This window comes from Artemia franciscana, chromosome 8 (genome assembly GCF_032884065.1).
Source record: "Artemia franciscana chromosome 8, ASM3288406v1, whole genome shotgun sequence".
Taxonomy (NCBI): Eukaryota; Metazoa; Arthropoda; class Branchiopoda; order Anostraca; family Artemiidae; genus Artemia; species Artemia franciscana.
The window spans coordinates 44,914,059-44,932,680 of NC_088870.1; the positions used below are offsets into that span (position 1 = coordinate 44,914,059).

Genomic DNA, 18,622 nt, shown 5'->3' on the forward strand with positions numbered 1-18,622 from the left:
TATCGGTATGGAGTCATTAGTATCCCCTCAATAGTTTTAAAGGCATCCATATCCCTTCAAATCCCAGTCTCGATACTTTTTTAAAACTTATTCAAGACACAGGTGCATGTTACGTAATAGGGAGTGTTTTTTAAAAGATGCAGATGTTAATTACGTCTTAGAGAAGGTTTTCTAAGCGATGCATGTGTTAATTGCTTATTAGTTTCTTTGATTCTTAAAAGATCTTGAGGGGCCCCCGTCAAATCAGAATTTCTTTTGTTGTTATGCAATAGGGTTTGCTTGTTACATAATAGAGAGTGGTTTTTCATAATAAACCTGTGAGGTCCAGGAAAAACCTTCAGGGTCCCGCTCAAGTAAGGGCATGTTCCAAATTGTTCATCATCCAATATTCTGTGTTGTACATACACAGAGCCTTTGTTTTCAATGTTGGTAACATAGAAAATGAAATTCTCTGCCATTTTTTATGAGCAGCAGAACCGCTATAGAGACTAGAAATCTATTGATTTTTGTGGAACAAAGGTTTGTAAGTAAAAGGTTTGTTAGTAAGATATACCGTTATTTCCGGGGAAGCAGAAGCGTCGTGTGACGCTTCTCCCACCATGAAATTTGGGGGAAGGTATAAAGTTGCTCTTGTAGATTGTATTCTTAAAAATGGTTACGATATCCTGAAAAAGGATCGTACATATGATTTAAAAGTTTGACCTTTTGACTTCTCATACGAGGGTTTGGTGGCACATTTTAAATCTAATGATTACCCCTCTGCCATCATACCCTACGAAGAATACAACAATATTCATGAGCTGTGTTGGTTTATCAACAAAAAAGCTGCGAGTCAAAAAAAGGGTGGTTTCACATTCAACTATTCAACGGAACAGAGGAAAATTTACATTACCAATCCATTTGAGAATGAGAGAATTTTTCTCAATTTGGAGTTACGTGAGGTTCTAGGTTTTAAAGATCGTATTATTATAGCAACAAGTTTCAGTGGCAATGATCATGTTATCTATGCACGCTATGCATACGACATGTCGTCTAACAATTGTATATTTCTTTACATCCTTTGTCGAGAGATCGAGAGTGAGTAATACCAATGTGCCCCTTCTACGTATTCTTGAACGAAGAACCACTCAAGAGCACATTCACCACTAAATAAACCACCTTCAATATGTTCCAGTCAACACTTCGTATTAGGAGCTCTGTCAGTTAACATTAAGAAGTGAATTGGGCGGTCCTCATGCTGTCTTACCATCTTGTGAATACCAATTTAACTAATGGGCCATTTTATGACCAAACAGCAAATATAACTAGATTGTTATACCTACAAAATTGCAAAAGTCTGTAGCCATTACTGTTTTCTTTTCCGGTACCAAATTATCAATGACAGAATATTATCGTTTCTTATTTTTACCGACCTGGGCGTTAAAATCTCGTAGTAAAAACACCATATTTTTACCTAGAACCCTGTCTTTTTGCTTTTGTAACTGTTAGTAAAATTTGTCTGAGTCACTTATATCTCCATCATTCTGTCCAACAGGGCCGTGTACTACTATAACTGATTCCCTGCACTTTTTAGTTCATAAAATGAACACTTCATATTCCATTATTAATACTTTCCCAGCCTAAATAAGACTTTGTAACTTCCTTATTCATTAAGAGCCCTGCTCCTTATCTATGTAGCTCATCCTTCCTGTCTGAGTAAACAGATTCTATATTACCTAATTTCATGCTTCCTACCTGTAGGATATGAGTTTCTGAAACTCCTAATAAGTCCAGTTCGAATCGTCTGAATTCGTCAGTCAAAATGTTGACATGATATTCATTTTTTAACGTCGTAACATTCCCTATTCCAATTTTCACGTTCTTTAAATCATTAAATCTATTTTGGCCTTTAGAAAAGCAATAGTCCCGGATACCAGTGCAGGACGGGGATCGAGTTATCTACTCAACGAAGCGCTTAAGCGGGCTTAGAATCGGATAACACGAAGTCCCTGGGATCTTCAGTATGAATTAAGGATTTGTGCAATCCTGGTTCCATCTTGGTCACAACATGGTTTTCAGCACTTGACAATGCTCTTTTTTTAACAAGAGTTGAAATCCTGCACAGACAGTCCCAGGCTTATTACCTCCGACTCATTGTGTATTCACAATTACTAATATTATGCTACTACGGAGAGGCAACCCATAGTAGACAAATTAGCTAGGAGGAGGTTTTTGGACCTGAAAACTCCTGTCAAAACAGACCAAGCCAATAAGGAATATCCAATAATCAGAATCTTGAGCGAATGCTGTGTCATTTACTAGGCTATAATTTCCTCGAGGGGTGTCACGCCTCAAGTGGGAATAGAGTTGACCGCAAGGATCCCAGTCTTGTAGGTACCCCGAAATGGTCGAGGCAGCCCCTTGCAGAGTTTTTGTCCATAGATCTGGATCTTAAGTCCCGCCTCAGCTGTCCTCCTATAGAGAATCCTCCCACGATGGTGTCCTGCGTCACTATACAATTTAACCCATTACTGGGAAAAGATCTGTAACTGATGGCACGTTTGGACAAACCGGTGGGCCATATTGAATGTACATTTTAAAGGGCATTCTTGCTCCTCCAACTGTATTTATTGCCTTGGGTGAGAGTGTTCACATTTCTATATATATGGATTGTATAATCTACACTTTTTACTATAGTCATCAACAATAGTACAATTCTCACAGGATGAACAGCCGCTCAAAATATACAAACATAATGTGTAAAACACTTTCGATGTTGATTGTCTCACTACCAAAAGTAAACTGACTCGCGATCTATAAAATGAATGTCTTCTAGGAGGAGGAGTGACCTGTTGCTGTCACAAAACTTGTTTAGACAGCATTTTTTTTAAACTTATTTATTATTTGGATAGGAACTAGTTAGTGTTCAAAAGCAAATCCACAATATCATTTCTTTAGTTTCAATTAGTACGTCAATAAATTGAGTAGATGCATCTGGACCACGACGTAAAAGTTTCAAATAGTAGTTCAAAGATGGAGAATCATTTCTCATTGCATCTTTCAGCATTCTTCGAAAAAATATTTTCCTTTGAAGAGATAATTCTTGATAATCATCATCTAGAATCAAACAGTTTTCAAAGTCACTAGATTCCGTATTATATTTTGGCTCTCAAATCCTGTTATTTTTAGTCCTGATACTCTCTCTGCCAATCATAGAGTAACAAGGATTCTTTCTTGCGAGCAACAAACTTGATCCTTATCTATAGATTGATTCAGATCGTTGTCTTCAATATATTTCACTAATGCATTTAATCCATCTTGCAATCTTTGTGTATTTAATATATTCACTTTTGCTACAAAGCGTAACTCAAGTTCAAGTTCTATTTATTTTCATAAAATAACAATAACAAAAACAATTTCCCAAACTGTCGTTCCGATTTGAATTTGCTTGTTGATATTACATATCTTGCAAACCTCTCGTCCCATTATAGGGTTAGCCGGCAACCCCCTGTAATTTCTACTGCAGTATTAGGAGCTCTAGGTTTCACACTGCTATTGTACGCGCCTTCAAGTTCTAATAGAGTTAAAGCATCCACTACTAAAGAATAATATCCTTGATGTTGACACAAAGAACTCTTTTTTTCAATACTGAAGCATATCCAAAAAGTCACGCAAGATTACGTCATCTTCACCTGTAAATATTGGACCATGATCAATTTCTTACAGCCGGGACTTCCCCGCTTGATTAACGGAATCTGAAAAGCTATCTTATATAACAAGCAAACCTCATTACATAAAAACTAAAGAAATCCTGATTGAGCTGGGGCCCCAGAAGTTTTTTTTTAATAATCAAAGAAACTATTAAGCTAAGAACACATGCATCGAAGACATTCCCTCACGTAATACACTCTGTATTACGTAATACACTCGAAGACATTCCCTCACATGCAGAAGACATTCCCTCACGTAAAATGCACTCTGTCTTGAATAAGTTTAAAAAAATGTGTCGGGACTGGGATTCGAAGGGATAGGGATGCCTTTAAACTATTGAGGGGGTACTACTGGAGTATCCAGTCCCCGCAATATCCGGCTGCTGCTAGCACATCCTCTCAGAAGGGTTGCAGGATCGCAGTGAAACAGTGGAGATCTGACCTGTATGTAAGGTGTGGGGCATTTTTGGGATGATCCATCTTCCTTGATTCTGCAGGTGTCACTGGAAGGTCGCCTTGGGAGTTCAGTCTCTTATTCTCAAGACATGACCTAGATATTGTCATCGACAATGGCTGTTCATATTCGTAATAAGATGCTGGTGGGTCATTTTTCAGACTTGAACATTTAAAACTCGATCTGTCCAGTATAAATTCCTTGTTTTTAGGGGACTTGCACCGTTACTAATAAGGTTTTCTGACAAACAAGGCTGTTTTTAGGTCTTTAAGAGAATCGTCGTACTTTCGTCATTTCATATCTAGTATTTTAGCCAGCAAAACAAATGAGTCACGAAATTTTGTAATTTTTTCTTTTTTTGCAATTTTTTCGTATTTTTGAGGCACAAATAGTCGGATCTCAGCTTTGGCTAAATCTAGTATATACGATGTAAGTGAATTTGGTTTAAACAATTCAATACATTCAATTGTGAAGTTACACTGAGACCTTTAAAGCTTAAGTGCAGAATTTGCAGATTTTTCTTTTCCACCAAAAAAAGAGTAAAAAGAAAACCCTCCTGTGTATTGATATTTTTTTTCATTTATTGCCATTTTTCTATAACAGAGCCTCGTACGTGAGGCTTTTGAAGCTCGAAAAAAAATGAAAATTTAATAGAATTTTTTGCACCGGTTCCACCGGTCAATTATATACTTTCAAAATTAACAGTAATTTTATTTGGTAAATTTTCATTCATCCAACATAAGTATAGAGCCGAATTTGCTTAAGGGATAATAAATAAAAGAAAAGCAATGATTGTCAGATTTATAACTTAGGGTGGCTTCACAAATATATAATTAAGTACTAAAATTCATATGTGTTTTCTTTTTTTCTTTTTAGCAAGCGTTGCAAACCATCTTGCTCCTTGATGGGAAAATGTATTTCGACTTGATATAGCCTATTATTTATAAATATAAAAATTAAATTAAATAAATACAGAAAGGTGAATAATGTAGTTCAAATAATTTTCAGCAAATATATAACTTTGCATCAGGAACGTTGAGAAAGTGATGAATGTCTTGATAAAGACGAAAAGGTTACTTTTACATAATTTAACGTAAAGAAGTGTTCATTGAGTTGGTCGGTTTATAGGCGTTCTAATCCAATTACATAACTCCCTAGTCCTGGATGGACAAATATGCCCGATGTTTAAAAGCTGATTTTTTAGCCTCATGAATGGATTTTTAAGCAAAAAAAGTAGAAAAGTTAAACTCCTTGTGATTGGTTCTTCTGTGTGAAATTTCATACCAGTAGAAGGAAAAAACAATTTTGACTACAAGATTAAGTAGTCTTCTGTTTCTCTTTGGCAAAACTAAAAATATTTTTTGTGCTGCTCATGTGTTATTGGTCTGTTACCAACAATTTATTTTGGTATAATGCCAAATTTAACAGTGAAATTTGGTAAAATTCTAGTTAATTGACTTCTTGCTACCTCCGAAAGGGTTTGGGTTAGGAAAATGAAACTTTCAGGGATGGGTCTACATGCTAAAGTATGTACCAGGAAGGTATTTTGAAGTACCCATCTCCACTCTTTCTCCCTCTAGAGGGCCCTGAAATTTGTCTACATGACATGTCTATACCTATTGAAATTTTGACAAGACAACATTTTACCTTAATTTTCAGTTACTAGTTGCTTTTTCTCTGCCTTTAGTTCTGAAAATGCAATTCCTGTTATTTGAATAGAATTTTGAGGCATATCAATGTTGTTTTTTTTTTTAATTTAGGAAATGTATTTGCATATCTTTAAAACCTTTTAAAATGGAATTGAGCAAAGTTATTAAGCTTAAAACAATTTTATTGTACTTCAATTAAGCAGAAGATCTATTTTGCAAGGTTTCACTTTATAACACACATATTTTTAAAGGTTATCAAAGGTCAGGGCCGTCTAGAGGGAGAAGGAGTGGAGGTAGTTGCTTCAAAATAACTTCCCGGGACATGCTTTAGTCTGTAGATTCATCCCTGAAAGTTTCATTTTCCTAACCTTAACTCTTTCTGAGATAGCAGGAAGTCAATTAACTAGAATTTTACCATGAAATTCCAATCCCCATGTTCCAAAGGTCCCATGGCCATTCCCCCTCAAACTAATCTTAAGTTTACACTAAAATTCTGGCTAGCACTAAGCTGTGTATTAAGTTATCAAAAACTTAGTTTAGACATTCTACCTTAGTAATAGCCTCCCATTATTTTTTATGCTCTTTAATTAAGGGCGTAATAGCAGTTATTATCCTTCTTTTAAATTCCTGGTAGTTGCATCATCGTCTAAAAATATTGATTGGTTAACCATATTACAACTTTGATGTATTTCGACTAATTGCGGGTACCAACAATAGAATTGCGGTTAACCAACTTTTTTAATTTATGCAAAACACTTTTGAAATAAAGCAATATTAAATATAAAAATAATGAATGGGTTCAGTCAATAAATCGATTGTTTTATGGTCAGAAATTATTACGTACGAGGTGTGGAAAAAAGGGTTTTGAATAATGATGTTGGTACTCTAGTTTAATTTTCCAGTTAAAAATCCTCAGAGTTGTTACTCATTTTGCATATATTATGGAGATTGTGCTTTAGATAAAATAGATAAGATAGAAAAGATATTTATTTCAGAAAATTAACTATCACAATCCTCTGTGGGGTCAATTGGCAATTTGGAGTCTAAAAACAGGAGCCTGTGACTTGAGAAGAAAAACGTGTATATTTTGACGTCAAAACATAAAAGGGTTTGAAACAAAATTTCACATAAACTGGCTAGAGTAGAATAGACAGACAGAATGATTTCATGATTTGAATATGGTAGTAACCACACACACACATATATATATATATACATATATATGTGTGTGCACCCCCCCCCAAAGCCCCCCCCCCCCCCGCGCACGTAAGTCGTTACGCGCCATATTAGTTACGCGCCATTGTAGTTGTGTCCCTGTGTCCCACCTGTGAATATAACTTGTGAAACCCAAATCGGTTGATGGCTTTTCCTTGACTGCTCAGTTCGAATTTTGTTTTTGATAAGAACTTTAGGAAGGGGGTAATTTTGTTGTTTTTATAAATTAAAATCTAAAAAAAAAACATTTTTGGTGACAGTATCGACAAAATTTGCTTTTTTAAATCCATGGTTGCCACCGTCCCCTCCCCAGTTGACGCTACTGATCTGATTATTATATTTTAACAAAAGTATTTTTGCCCAATTTCTAGTCTAAAAAATTCTTCGATTGCAGATTACGAATAGAGACTATATGCAGGTAAAAAGAAAGGTTACGCTAAATGAATAATGTGGCTGGCTTGTAAAAGACGTCACAATGAATAATTGCATAATTCAAAAAAAGAGAATAAGCTTATTTAGGAAGTTAAATTGAATGAACATTGCGTTTCATCTGTGAGCTTGACTGTCTCATATCATTATTGTAATATTATCAGTGCCAAATACAAAAAAAAAATAATGTTTTGGTAAAATAAAATTTTAAAAACGAAAGGGCAAAAACAGTAAAATAGTAATAAATATTAAAAAAATTAAAATTACCATTGCTAGATACGAAATGACTGAATGTCTACAAATGGTGAAAAAACATCAGTCAATAAACAAAGTAAAATAGTTTAAACAGGTAAATGGGTAAAATCTGGCTCAAAGTTGTACACCTCAACAATAGGTAAATAAAACCAGGACTAGAAAGACGAGGCTATATAGCATTCCTTGTGGCAAACGCTAAATGAATAATGTGGCTGTTTTGCAACCTTGATGTTGCCACTAACATAAAACACATTGACTTGGCAACATGCGCAAAAGAATGTACTCTGATCTTTAAAACGCTTTAGTGGTAAAATGAGCAAGAGAATAATAGCTGCTTTTTACTTTTGGTTGGCTACGAATCCTACAATTAATTTTTTTAATCTTCTATGGGCAGGGAGCTGTGACACGACTAATTTAAAGAAAGAACTGTAAAAAAACATGAAAAAGTAGATTAAACGGGGGTAAAGTGTTTCACTTTTAAGAAAAATATTCTTGACCCCTTTTCTTCCCCCTTTTGCAAAGGTAAAGGTCTTACAGGTATATCCAAAGCGTATATCTAATTAAATATAAATTATAGATAGTCATCGTAGAAGGTCATTACTTGGTACCAATGGCTTTATCATCTAGACCAGAACCAGTTTTATTGGCAGTTTGTACACCAGTAGCAATGCCAGAAACACGAGAAGCTGTAATACAAGGAGCGTGTAATGTTTTTACTACCCTACATAGCATGGATATGAAAATCCTTGAAGTTGACAGAAGGTAAGAGATCCTCCTTTTTTCTCCCTATCTTTATTAATCCTTTCTCCCTGTTTCTTTCTCATCACTTATCCTGTTTCTTTCTCATCACTCATCACTTATTCATATGGTTCAGTCATTCTGTCTGTCTGTATTTGTTTATGACTGTCTGTCTTTCTGTTTTTCTTCTCTCTCGCTCTGTCTCTTTTTTTCTATCTCTCTGTCTCTCCCTGTATTTCCCTCTCTCTATCTTGCTCTGCCTTTCGCTTTCTCTCTCTTTCCCTCTTTTTATCTGTCTTTTCCTCTCCGTTGCTATAGTTATAAGATTTTCTTATAACTATAGTAACAAAGAGAAAGATCTGTTAATAATCGGGAATATTCCATCGATTGCATACTGCTGAACCAGAGTAGTGACATCATAATGAACTTAATGGCAGCCCTGTTCCTTTGAATCCCAGCCACTTTTTTTTATAAGACTTCTTCAAGATTTAAGTTCATGTTAGATAGTAGGGAATGTGTTCTTAAAGATACATGTGCTTACTAAGTCGTAGAGAATGTTTTCTAAGAGATGCAGCTGTCTGTTACGTAACAGTTTCTTTGAGTGTTTAAAAACCTCCAGGACCCTGCCAAGTCTTGATGCAAATGTACGCGTTACATCATAGGGATTGTTTTCTTCAAGACATTTCAAGATGTTTTTAAAATATTTTTCTTTAGGACGCATTTTTAAGACGTTTCAAGACATTTCACGACATTTTAAGACATTTTCTTACAGACCTTTTTGAAACATTTCAAGACATTTCAAGGCTTTTCATGCTACGTAATAGGAGATTGTTTACCTATGTTAATTATGATGCATTCTCGCATGACTTGTTAGAGTTCATGGGGCACTGCCGAATCATGAAGCAAACATAGATATTACATTATAGTTTCTTTCTCAAAAACCCCACGAGGGCCAGGGAAAAACCTCCGAGGCCACTATTTGGGAACCTTCATGAAGCCGGGCCATAGTGAGCAATTCTACCATCCTCCTAGCAGCCTTTTTCAACGGGGGCCCCGTAAACTAAATCAACTTAGCAACCAATTCAACTTGGTCCCTAGCAACCTTGTCCATCTGGGGCCCTAGTAGTCCATTCCAACGGAGGCCTTAGTGAACAATTCCATCGAGGGCAGAACCATCCAATGTTACTGACCCCCTGGCCTAACCAAACCACCGGAACCCTAGCAACCAATTTCAATGGGGCCCTAGCATCCAATTTCACTGGGGGGTCCTAGCCATCAATTCCAAATAGCCCCTAGCAGTCTATTCCAACGGGGACCATAGTATCCAATTAAAACGGGACCCTAGCCGTCAATTCCACATAGGGCCCTAGCAGCCATTTTGGACGGGACCCTAGCATCCAATTTCATCGGGCCCTTAGTAACCAATTCCAACGAAGGGACCGCTATTCAAGTGGTAATTCCTGGTTATAACTGAGAGTTACGCATTCTACCGAGACTTGTGACTTCCGTGAGTTGCTATTCCACTGGACCCATATCAACCTTTTTCCAAACCCCCTAACCTAACCTGACATAGCAATCAATCCAACTGGGACCCTAAAAACCTTTTACTACGGGGGGGGAGGCTAGCAGTAAATTCCGACGGGTGTCCTAGTGAGCAATTTCATCGGGGAGCCCTGGCATCCGATTTCACCGGGCTTCTCACATAACCTTACTACTGGTGGCCCTATCAACCAATTCCAACGGGGCCCTACCATCCAATTTCGCTTGGGGCCTCAGAAACCAATTTAAACGGACCCCTAGCAGTTTACTCCAAGGGGAGCTTAGCAACCACTTCCAACCAGGCCCTAGCAGTGAATTCAACTGAGGCCCTAGCATCCAATGTCACCGGGGACCTAGCAACCGATTCCAACAGGGGGACCACTATTCAAGTGGGAAACCTCTGGTTGTAACTGAGAATGACACATTCTCCCATGACTTGTTAGAGGTCAGGACCCCGCCAGTCAAGTGGGAAGCCTCCGTTAGTAGCTGAGAATTATGTTTTCTCCCGTGACTAGCTAGAAGTCAGGGCCTTTTCAGTCAAGTGGGGAACCCCTGTTTATAACTAAGGAAGACAAACGCCTGGAGTACTCCATAATGACGATACACACGTGGGATGTTACGTAATAATTTATTATTTTTCTTCTTCCGGATTTTGTTTTTTTTTTTCAGGGCTTTTTTTTCGAAATTTTGATTTATTTCAAGGTATTTTTTTCGAGGTTCTTTTTGGAGATTTAATTTTCTATCAATACGCTTTATATCAGGGAACCTTTATAGTCCAAAAATATTTATCCCAAATTAGGAATTGAAGGAGATTTACCCTTAAACGAATGGAGTGCTAGATAGCTGGACCAAGAAGCAATTGATTTTATTTTAGTTCAGGGAATACCTTCTACGTGATAACTCGTTTCACGCATTGAGTGATAACTCGTTTCACGCATACCCTGTCTCACCTTCTAACCCCCTTGCCTAGTTTAACCTAGCAACCAATTCAACTGGGCCCCTAGCAACCTTTTCCAACGGGAGGAGGGGCTAGCAGTCAATTTCATCGGGCCCCTAACCTAACATTACCACCGAGGGCCCTAGCAACAAGCTCTAACGGGGCTCTAGCATTAAAGTTCAGGGGGACCCTAGTAACCAATTAAATGGACCCCTAACAGTCAATTTCAATAGGGGGGCCCCTAGCAACCATTTAAAACAGGAGGGTTTCTAGAAGTCAATTCCACCGGGAACCCTAGCAACCTTCCAACGTGGCCCTAATAGTCAATTGAACAGGAGCCCTAGCAACCGATTTCACTTTGCTCCTAGCAACCAATGCCAACGGGGGCGCTAGTGAAGTGGGAAACCATCGGTTGTAACTGAGCATGATGCATTCTCCCGTGACTTTTGACTTTCGTGACTTGTAATTCCAGCAGGCCCCCAGCAACCTTTTATCACTGAGGGCCTACCCTAATCTAACCGCCAATTCAACCGGGCCCATAGCAATCTTTTCCACTGGGGGGGGCTAGCAGTCAGTTCCAAGAGGGGCCCTAGCGAGTAATTCAATTGGCGGGCCCAAGAATCTAATTTCTTCGGGCCCCTAACCTAATCATGAAGGCCCTAGCAACTAACTTCAGCGGGGCCCTATTACCCAGTCTCACTGATGAGCCTAGTAACCAATTCCAATGGGTCCCTAACAGTCAGTTCCACCGGGGGACCAAGCAACCATTTCCAACCAGGCTCTAGCAGTCAATTTAACCGGGACCTTAGCATCCGGTTTCACCAGCCCCATAGCAACCACTTCCAATTGGAGCACTAGTTAAGTGGCAACCATTGGTTATAACTGAGAATGACACAGTTTCCCATGACTTGCAATTCCACTGGTGCCCTTGCAACCTTTTTCCACCGGGACCCTCCCCTAACCTAATTAAGCGACTAATTCAACCGGACCCCTAGCAAACTTTTCCACTGGGGGGTCCTAGTCAATTTGAACGGGATCCCTAGCAAGCAATTACATCGGCGGACTCTAGCATCTAATTTCCCCGGGTCTCCAACCTAACCACCGAGACCCTAGCAACCAATGCCAACAGGGCCTTCTTATCCAATTTCATTGGTGACCCTGGTAGCCAATTCATCGTGCCCCTAACAGTCAATTCTAATTCTAGCGACCAATTCCAACAAAGCCCTAGGATCTAATTCAACCGGGGCCCTAGTAACCAATTCCGACAAAGGTCCACTAGTCAAGTGGGAAAACCCCGGTTGTAACAGAGAATGACATATTCTCCCTTGACTTGTGAATCCTGTGACTTATAATTCCACCATAATTTTTCGTAATGACCATGCACACGTGGGACGTTGTATAATACTTTAAGAGATTTTTTCTTCGGGATTTCATTTTTGTTTCAAGGCGTGTTTTTCTAGTCCAAAAATAAACCTACAATCCTGTAATCTAAACTGAATCTATAATCCAAAAATTTATTATCTGCATTAGGATTTGAAAGAGATTTCACCTCAACTGAATGGAGCGTTATACAGCTGGACCAAGAAGCAATTTATGTTATTTTGATTCAGGGAATACCTTCTTCGTGATGACTCATTCCAATCATGTAAACTTCCCTGTCCGACTTTGTAAATGATTATACGGATCGCAAGTTTCCAACCCTTTCCACGAGAGAGCACGCATGAATCCCAATGTGTTTGATTTTTGATTAATTACATGCATTTACCTGTAACTTTCCATTAATTTATATCTTGATATTAGAAAAATCAAGTTTTGAAAATGAAACACGCAAACGAAGAAAAAAGAGAGACTTTTTTGCATTTAGTTATTTCTTAGAGGTTTTAAAGAAAATTCCATGTTTCTTTGAGCCAAGACTCTGCATCTTCACGCGAAGGTGAGAATATGTGGCTGCCCAACCCTAGCAAGTACCTCTAGAGAAGGAGGGCTGTTATTAGAGGTAAATTTAAGCCATATTAAGAGATATTTCTGAAATATGCCCTGTTTCTATTGCTTTAATAGATGCACCTATCTGTTACATTCCATTAATTTAAATCTTGATACTAAAAAAACATATTTTTTAAAATGAAACACGGAAACGAAGAAAAAAGAGACACTTATTTGCATTTGGTTATTTCTGAGAAGTTTTAATGAAAAAGCAATGTTTCTTTGAGCAAAGATTATGCATATTAACGCCACAGTGATAAGTGGCTGCTCCACTCTAGCAAGCAATCCCAGAGGGGGAGGATTGTTATTAGTGGTAAATCTAAGCCATATTAAGAGATATTTCTGAAAGGTATTAATGATAAAACCTAATTTCTATTGCTCTATTAGATTCACCTGCCTGTTAGATTCTATTAATTTATGTCTCAATAGTAGTAACTTGTAACTCAAACAATAGTAGTAACTCAAACGAAGAAAAAAGAGACTTTTTTGTATTCGGCTATTTCTAAGAGGTTGTAATGACAGCGTCATATTTCTTTGAGACAAGACTATGCATATTCACGCCAATGTGACAACATGTCGCTGCCCCACCCCAGAAATCAATTCAAAAGGGGGAGGGTTGCTATTAGAGGTAAATTTAAGCCGTATTAACAGACATTCCTGAAAGGTTTTATAAAAATTATCTTGTTTCTATTGCTCTGTCAGACGCACCTGCCTGTCACATTTCCGTAAATTTAAACTTAATACTAGGAAAATCACAATTGAAAAATGAATACTGCAAACGAAGAAAAAAGACACATTTATGCATTCGGTTATTTCTGGGAGGTTTTAATGAAAATACCACGTTTCTCTGAACAAAGACTGTGTATGTTCACGACAACGTGAAAATATGTGGCTACTGTTAGAAATCAATTCCAGAGGAGGAGTGTATTTTTAGAGGTGAACTTAAGCCATATTAAGATGTATTTCCGAGAGTTTTTAATAAAAGTGCCACGTTTCTCTGAGCCAAGACTATACATATTCACGCCACCGTGGTAAACTATGGATGACATACGTCACCCTCTGGCACCCTAATTATTCTATATGTAGTTTTCAGATATATATTATGGTAAAAACATGCATTAAATCCATGGGTTTGTTTTTTAGCAGTCCACCCCGAACAAAATGCCCTCAATGGCAATTCACACCACTTTGGCAGACTATGGATGGCCCTCTGACACCCTCAGCTACCCCTCATCATTTCTAAGTCTTTTTTAGATTCTTTCTGGTTAAAAACCATGCTTTAAATTCATTGGTTCATGTTTTCGCAAGCCAGCCCTCTGTGACACACCATGTCAATTCACTGCACCGTGTCTGCTGGAACTCCTCTGGAACCCCTCAGAATTCTTAAAACATCTTACACACATTTCCTTGTTAAACATGTGATTTAAACCCAATAGTTCGTGTTTTTACAAGCCACCCTCAAAGTAATATATCTTGTCAATTCACGCCCTCGTGCCACACTATGACTGGTTCTCTGACATACTATGGCCCTCTCATTATTACTAAGAGATTTTTCAGATTTAAAAAAGTAATATCCAATTCCGCACCCTCACTTCTGGCCCCCGGTTACAACGATTCCACCTCCGATTATTCTGGCTTCCACCCTCTGTTCAACCGGTTGTAGTTCCCGCAACGCCCGCTCCGAACCCAGTTCCAAATTCGGCACTGCTTTCAACCGGTGAATTACATTTGAAACGGTTCATTCATTGAATTTCCCTAAATACTAATAGGTTTAACTTCGTTAACTATAAAGTTTGAACAGATGAATTAAATTTTACACGGTTTATGCCTTGAATTTTCCTAAGGACTAAAAAGTTTCACTCTGTTCATTATAAAGTTTAAACAGCTGAATTAAATTTGAATTGGTTTATTCAGTAAATTTTTCTAAGGACTAATAGCGTTAAGTCTTTTGATTATTGATTTTGAACAAATGAATTAAATTTGACGTGATTTATTCTTTGAATTTTACTAAAGACTAGAAACTTTAACTCTGTTTATTATAAAGTTTCAACAGATGAATTAAATTTGACACGGTTTATTCCTTGCATTTTTCCTAAGGACTAAAAGGCTGAACTGTTTTGTATATAAAGCTTGAATTGATGAATTACATTTGACAAGACGTATTTCCTGAATTTTCCTAAGGACTAAAAGGATTAACTTTGTTGAGTATGAAGTTGGAAAAGATGAATTAAACTTGTCATGGTCTATTCCTTGAATTTTCTTGAGGGTTGAAAGGTTTAGCTCTGTTGAGTATAAAATTTTAACTGATGGATTAAATCTGAATTGGTCTATCAGTGAATATTCCCAAACTTTTGTAGCTTCAACTCTGTTAATTCCAAAGATTGAACACATGAACTAAATTTGACATAGAGTTATCCTTAAATTTCCCTATGGACTAAAAGGTTTACTCTGTTGATTATAAAGTTTGAACTGATGAATTAAATTTCAAGTGTTTTATTTAGTGAATTTTCCCAAAAATGAATAGCTAAAACTCTGTTGATTACAAATTTTGAACAGGTGCATTAAATTTGACTTGGTTTATTCATTCAATTTTCCTTAGGACTAAAAGGTATAACTCTGTTGAGTATAAAATTTTAAGTGATGGATTAAATTTGACTTCGTTTATTCAATGATTTTCCCCAAGAATGAATAGCTATAACTCTGCTGATTAAAAAGATTGAACAGATGAATTAAATTTGACATGGTTTACAAGGACTAAAAGAATTTGCTCTGTTGAGTATAGAATTTTAACTGATATTATCAATTTTGACTTCGTTTATTCTGTGAATTTTCCAAAAATGAATACTTTTAACTCCGTTGATTACAAAGATTGAATAAATGAATTAAATTGAGATGTTTTTTTTTTCTTAAAATTTCCTAAGGACTAAAATGTTTAGCTCTATTTAGTATAAGGTATTAACTGATGAATGGAATTTGACGTAATTTATTCTATGAATTTTCATAAGAATGAATGGCTTTGACTCTGTTGATTATAAGTTAAATTCGAAATGGTTTATTCTTTGAATTCTTTTCCAAATTTTCCAAAAAATGAATAGCTTTAGCTCTGTTGATTCCAAAGTTTGAACAGATGAATTAAATACCGCCTCTGAGCCCGGTAATTGTGTATATGTCCAAACTCCTCTTCTTTTACCTCTGAGTTTTTGAACAAGCATTTTAAATGTTGGAGCTGCTAGTGTTTTACAAAAACAATAATGAAAACATAACAAAGTAAGGTAATAAGGTATTTTATTTTTATCGAAATAATGACATGTACGATGGTAAATGTTATCAATATCATCATTTAAAAAATCTAAATGTTTTGATTTCGTTCCATAAAATTGTTCATCATGTTCTCTTTTGACGTGGCACTCATCCCTTTTCTGCTTCATACTCGGCTTTTAACTTGGTTTCAGCTAAAGGTTCTATAAAAGTTATGTAATTAGTATTATTTGATTCATTGTCTTTATCTCTTGATAAACTGTCGACGGTAGTAATTTCGTTTTCTGGCTCTTTTTTTATATTCCTTGGTGACATTATCTGCCAATGCCTTTTTTATATTGTTTTCAGTTTCATGGTCTATTACCGCACTATTTTTATATAGTTTGCAGTTTTGGCACATAGACAAGATATTCATTATGACAATGGTAGAAGAGCATTTCTGTCTTCTTTTGACCTTCCGTTGAAGGCTAATAACCCGAAAAATGGCGATATGTTTTATCAACAGCTAAAGTTTTACCCACACAATAAGCAAGAAATTGCCCCGCTTCACCAACTAATAGTTTCAGGCTTGGATTCTCTTTGAGTGGCATCAGCTCTAGGCATCTCACTCTCGTATATCCACCTCCATAAGAGCTGAGTTTTTTCAATACCCCAAAGGAATCTAATCTCTTACTCTCTTGACAATACACGTATACATTCCCAATAGTGTTACCACTTGTGCTTGTTTCATAGTTCAAATATTTGTCTTTGTCAGCATTTATTGCTATGACAACTCTATCATGTGCAAAAATTTTCTTGGAATATCTCATCTTCACTTTTTTCAAACAATACGTATGTGGTTATCCTTCCCGTCCACAATCGCAAACTTGTAAAAAACAAACTGCTTTCGATGACCAACCACAGTACTATGGAGGCAGCCGTCTAAAAAAACAAAATTCCCTTGGGTTTTAAATTTAGAAGTCTAGATGGGAACACATTTTCATTACTTCAAGTGCTGTCATCTTTTCAGTATTAGTTATAAATGACAGCATAACTAAATTTTAATGTAGGTTACATCGAGTTAACTGTTTTTATGTTAGGTTAGTTTAGGTTCACTAATGGTGCCCCACTACGCTAATTGTACAGGTAACATTTTAGCTGTTGATAAAACTTATCGCTATCTTTCGGGTCTTAACATTCAACGGAAGGTCAAAAGAAGACAGGCATAGTCTTCAAACCAACGTCATATTGCATATCTTGTATATGTGCCAAAACTGCAAACTATGTAAAAAAAAATCTGGTAATAGTCAGTTAAATTGACTGAAAAATATAAAGAGTAATGGCAGATAATATCAACAAGGAATATAAAGTCGGGGAAGCCAAATCTGGTGCCCCCTTCACAGAAAATCCCCTTCCCCCTTGCAAAATTCCTCAATGGAAAGATTGTTCCACATTGTCTTTTCCCCCTAACCCTTCAACAGAAAAAATCCCCCTGAAAACGTTTGTATACTTACCAATATCCAGTGCTATATGTAAACAATGGGCAAAGCTCACAAATTGTACCCCTTCCCCTGGGGTTTGTGGGGGATTAAGTCATCCTCAAAGGCATAGTTATTAGATTTTTCGACTAAGCTGAACAAAATGGCTTTCTCAAAATCATGTGGCCTCGGGAAAAATGAGCGTTGGAGGGGGCCTAGTTTCTCTCCATTTTTCGGTCAATTAAAAAGAGCACTAGAACTGTTGATTTCCGTTTGAATGAGCCCTCTTGTGATATTTTAGGACAACTGGGTCAATATTATCACCTCTGGGGGAGAAAACAAAACAACTACAACAAAAAAACAAAAAAATACGCATCTGTGATCTTTCTTCTGGCGACAGATACAAAACTCCACATTTCTGCCGATAGGAGCTTGAAACCTCTATAGTTGGGTTTTCTGATACACTGAATCTAACTGTGTGTTTTTCATTAAGGCTCTGTGGCTTTTAGGGGTTGTTTTTCCCTTTTTTCGTAAATAAGACAAATATTCTCAGGATCATAACTTTTGATGAGTAAGACTAAAATTGATTAAACTTATGTATCTGAAATCAGAATACAAATCCGATTCTTTTGATGTATCTATTGGTATCAAAATTCCACTTTTTCAGAGTTTCGGTTACCATTTAGCCGAGTCCCTTCTTAATTACAGTTCGTACCTTACTTATTACGAACTATGTGATTGTTCGAGATTTTGCTGTTTCTATGTGACTAGTACTTTTTATGAAAACTAGCAATTTACATAATAAAAACCGGTTTTTAAATATTAGTGGGTGTTTTTGTTGTGTCTCCAAATAAACTCCTAAATGAGTGTTGATCAGATATTTTTCCACTTTCTTTGTCTGTTTCATATTTCATTATGTTAACCTTATGTAGTTAAGAATAAGTTGTAACGAAAGAGTACAAACATAAAGTTTAATAGGAATTAACACTATAAGAAAGAGCTAAGAGTAAGATCCATAG

General features: G+C 36.8%; 1 protein-coding gene across 3 annotated transcripts in view; it reads left to right on the forward strand.

The window, feature by feature from the left end:
* The window catches only part of LOC136030476 (PAS domain-containing protein cky-1-like), a 134,514-nt gene that overhangs the window by 85,887 nt on the left and 30,005 nt on the right, over positions 1-18,622 (forward strand). For all 3 annotated transcript variants that reach the window (XM_065709488.1, XM_065709489.1, XM_065709487.1), the window contains one exon: positions 8,269-8,453. In XM_065709488.1, the coding sequence (XP_065565560.1) occupies positions 8,269-8,453 (185 nt within the window). The remainder of the gene's footprint in view (positions 1-8,268; positions 8,454-18,622) is intronic.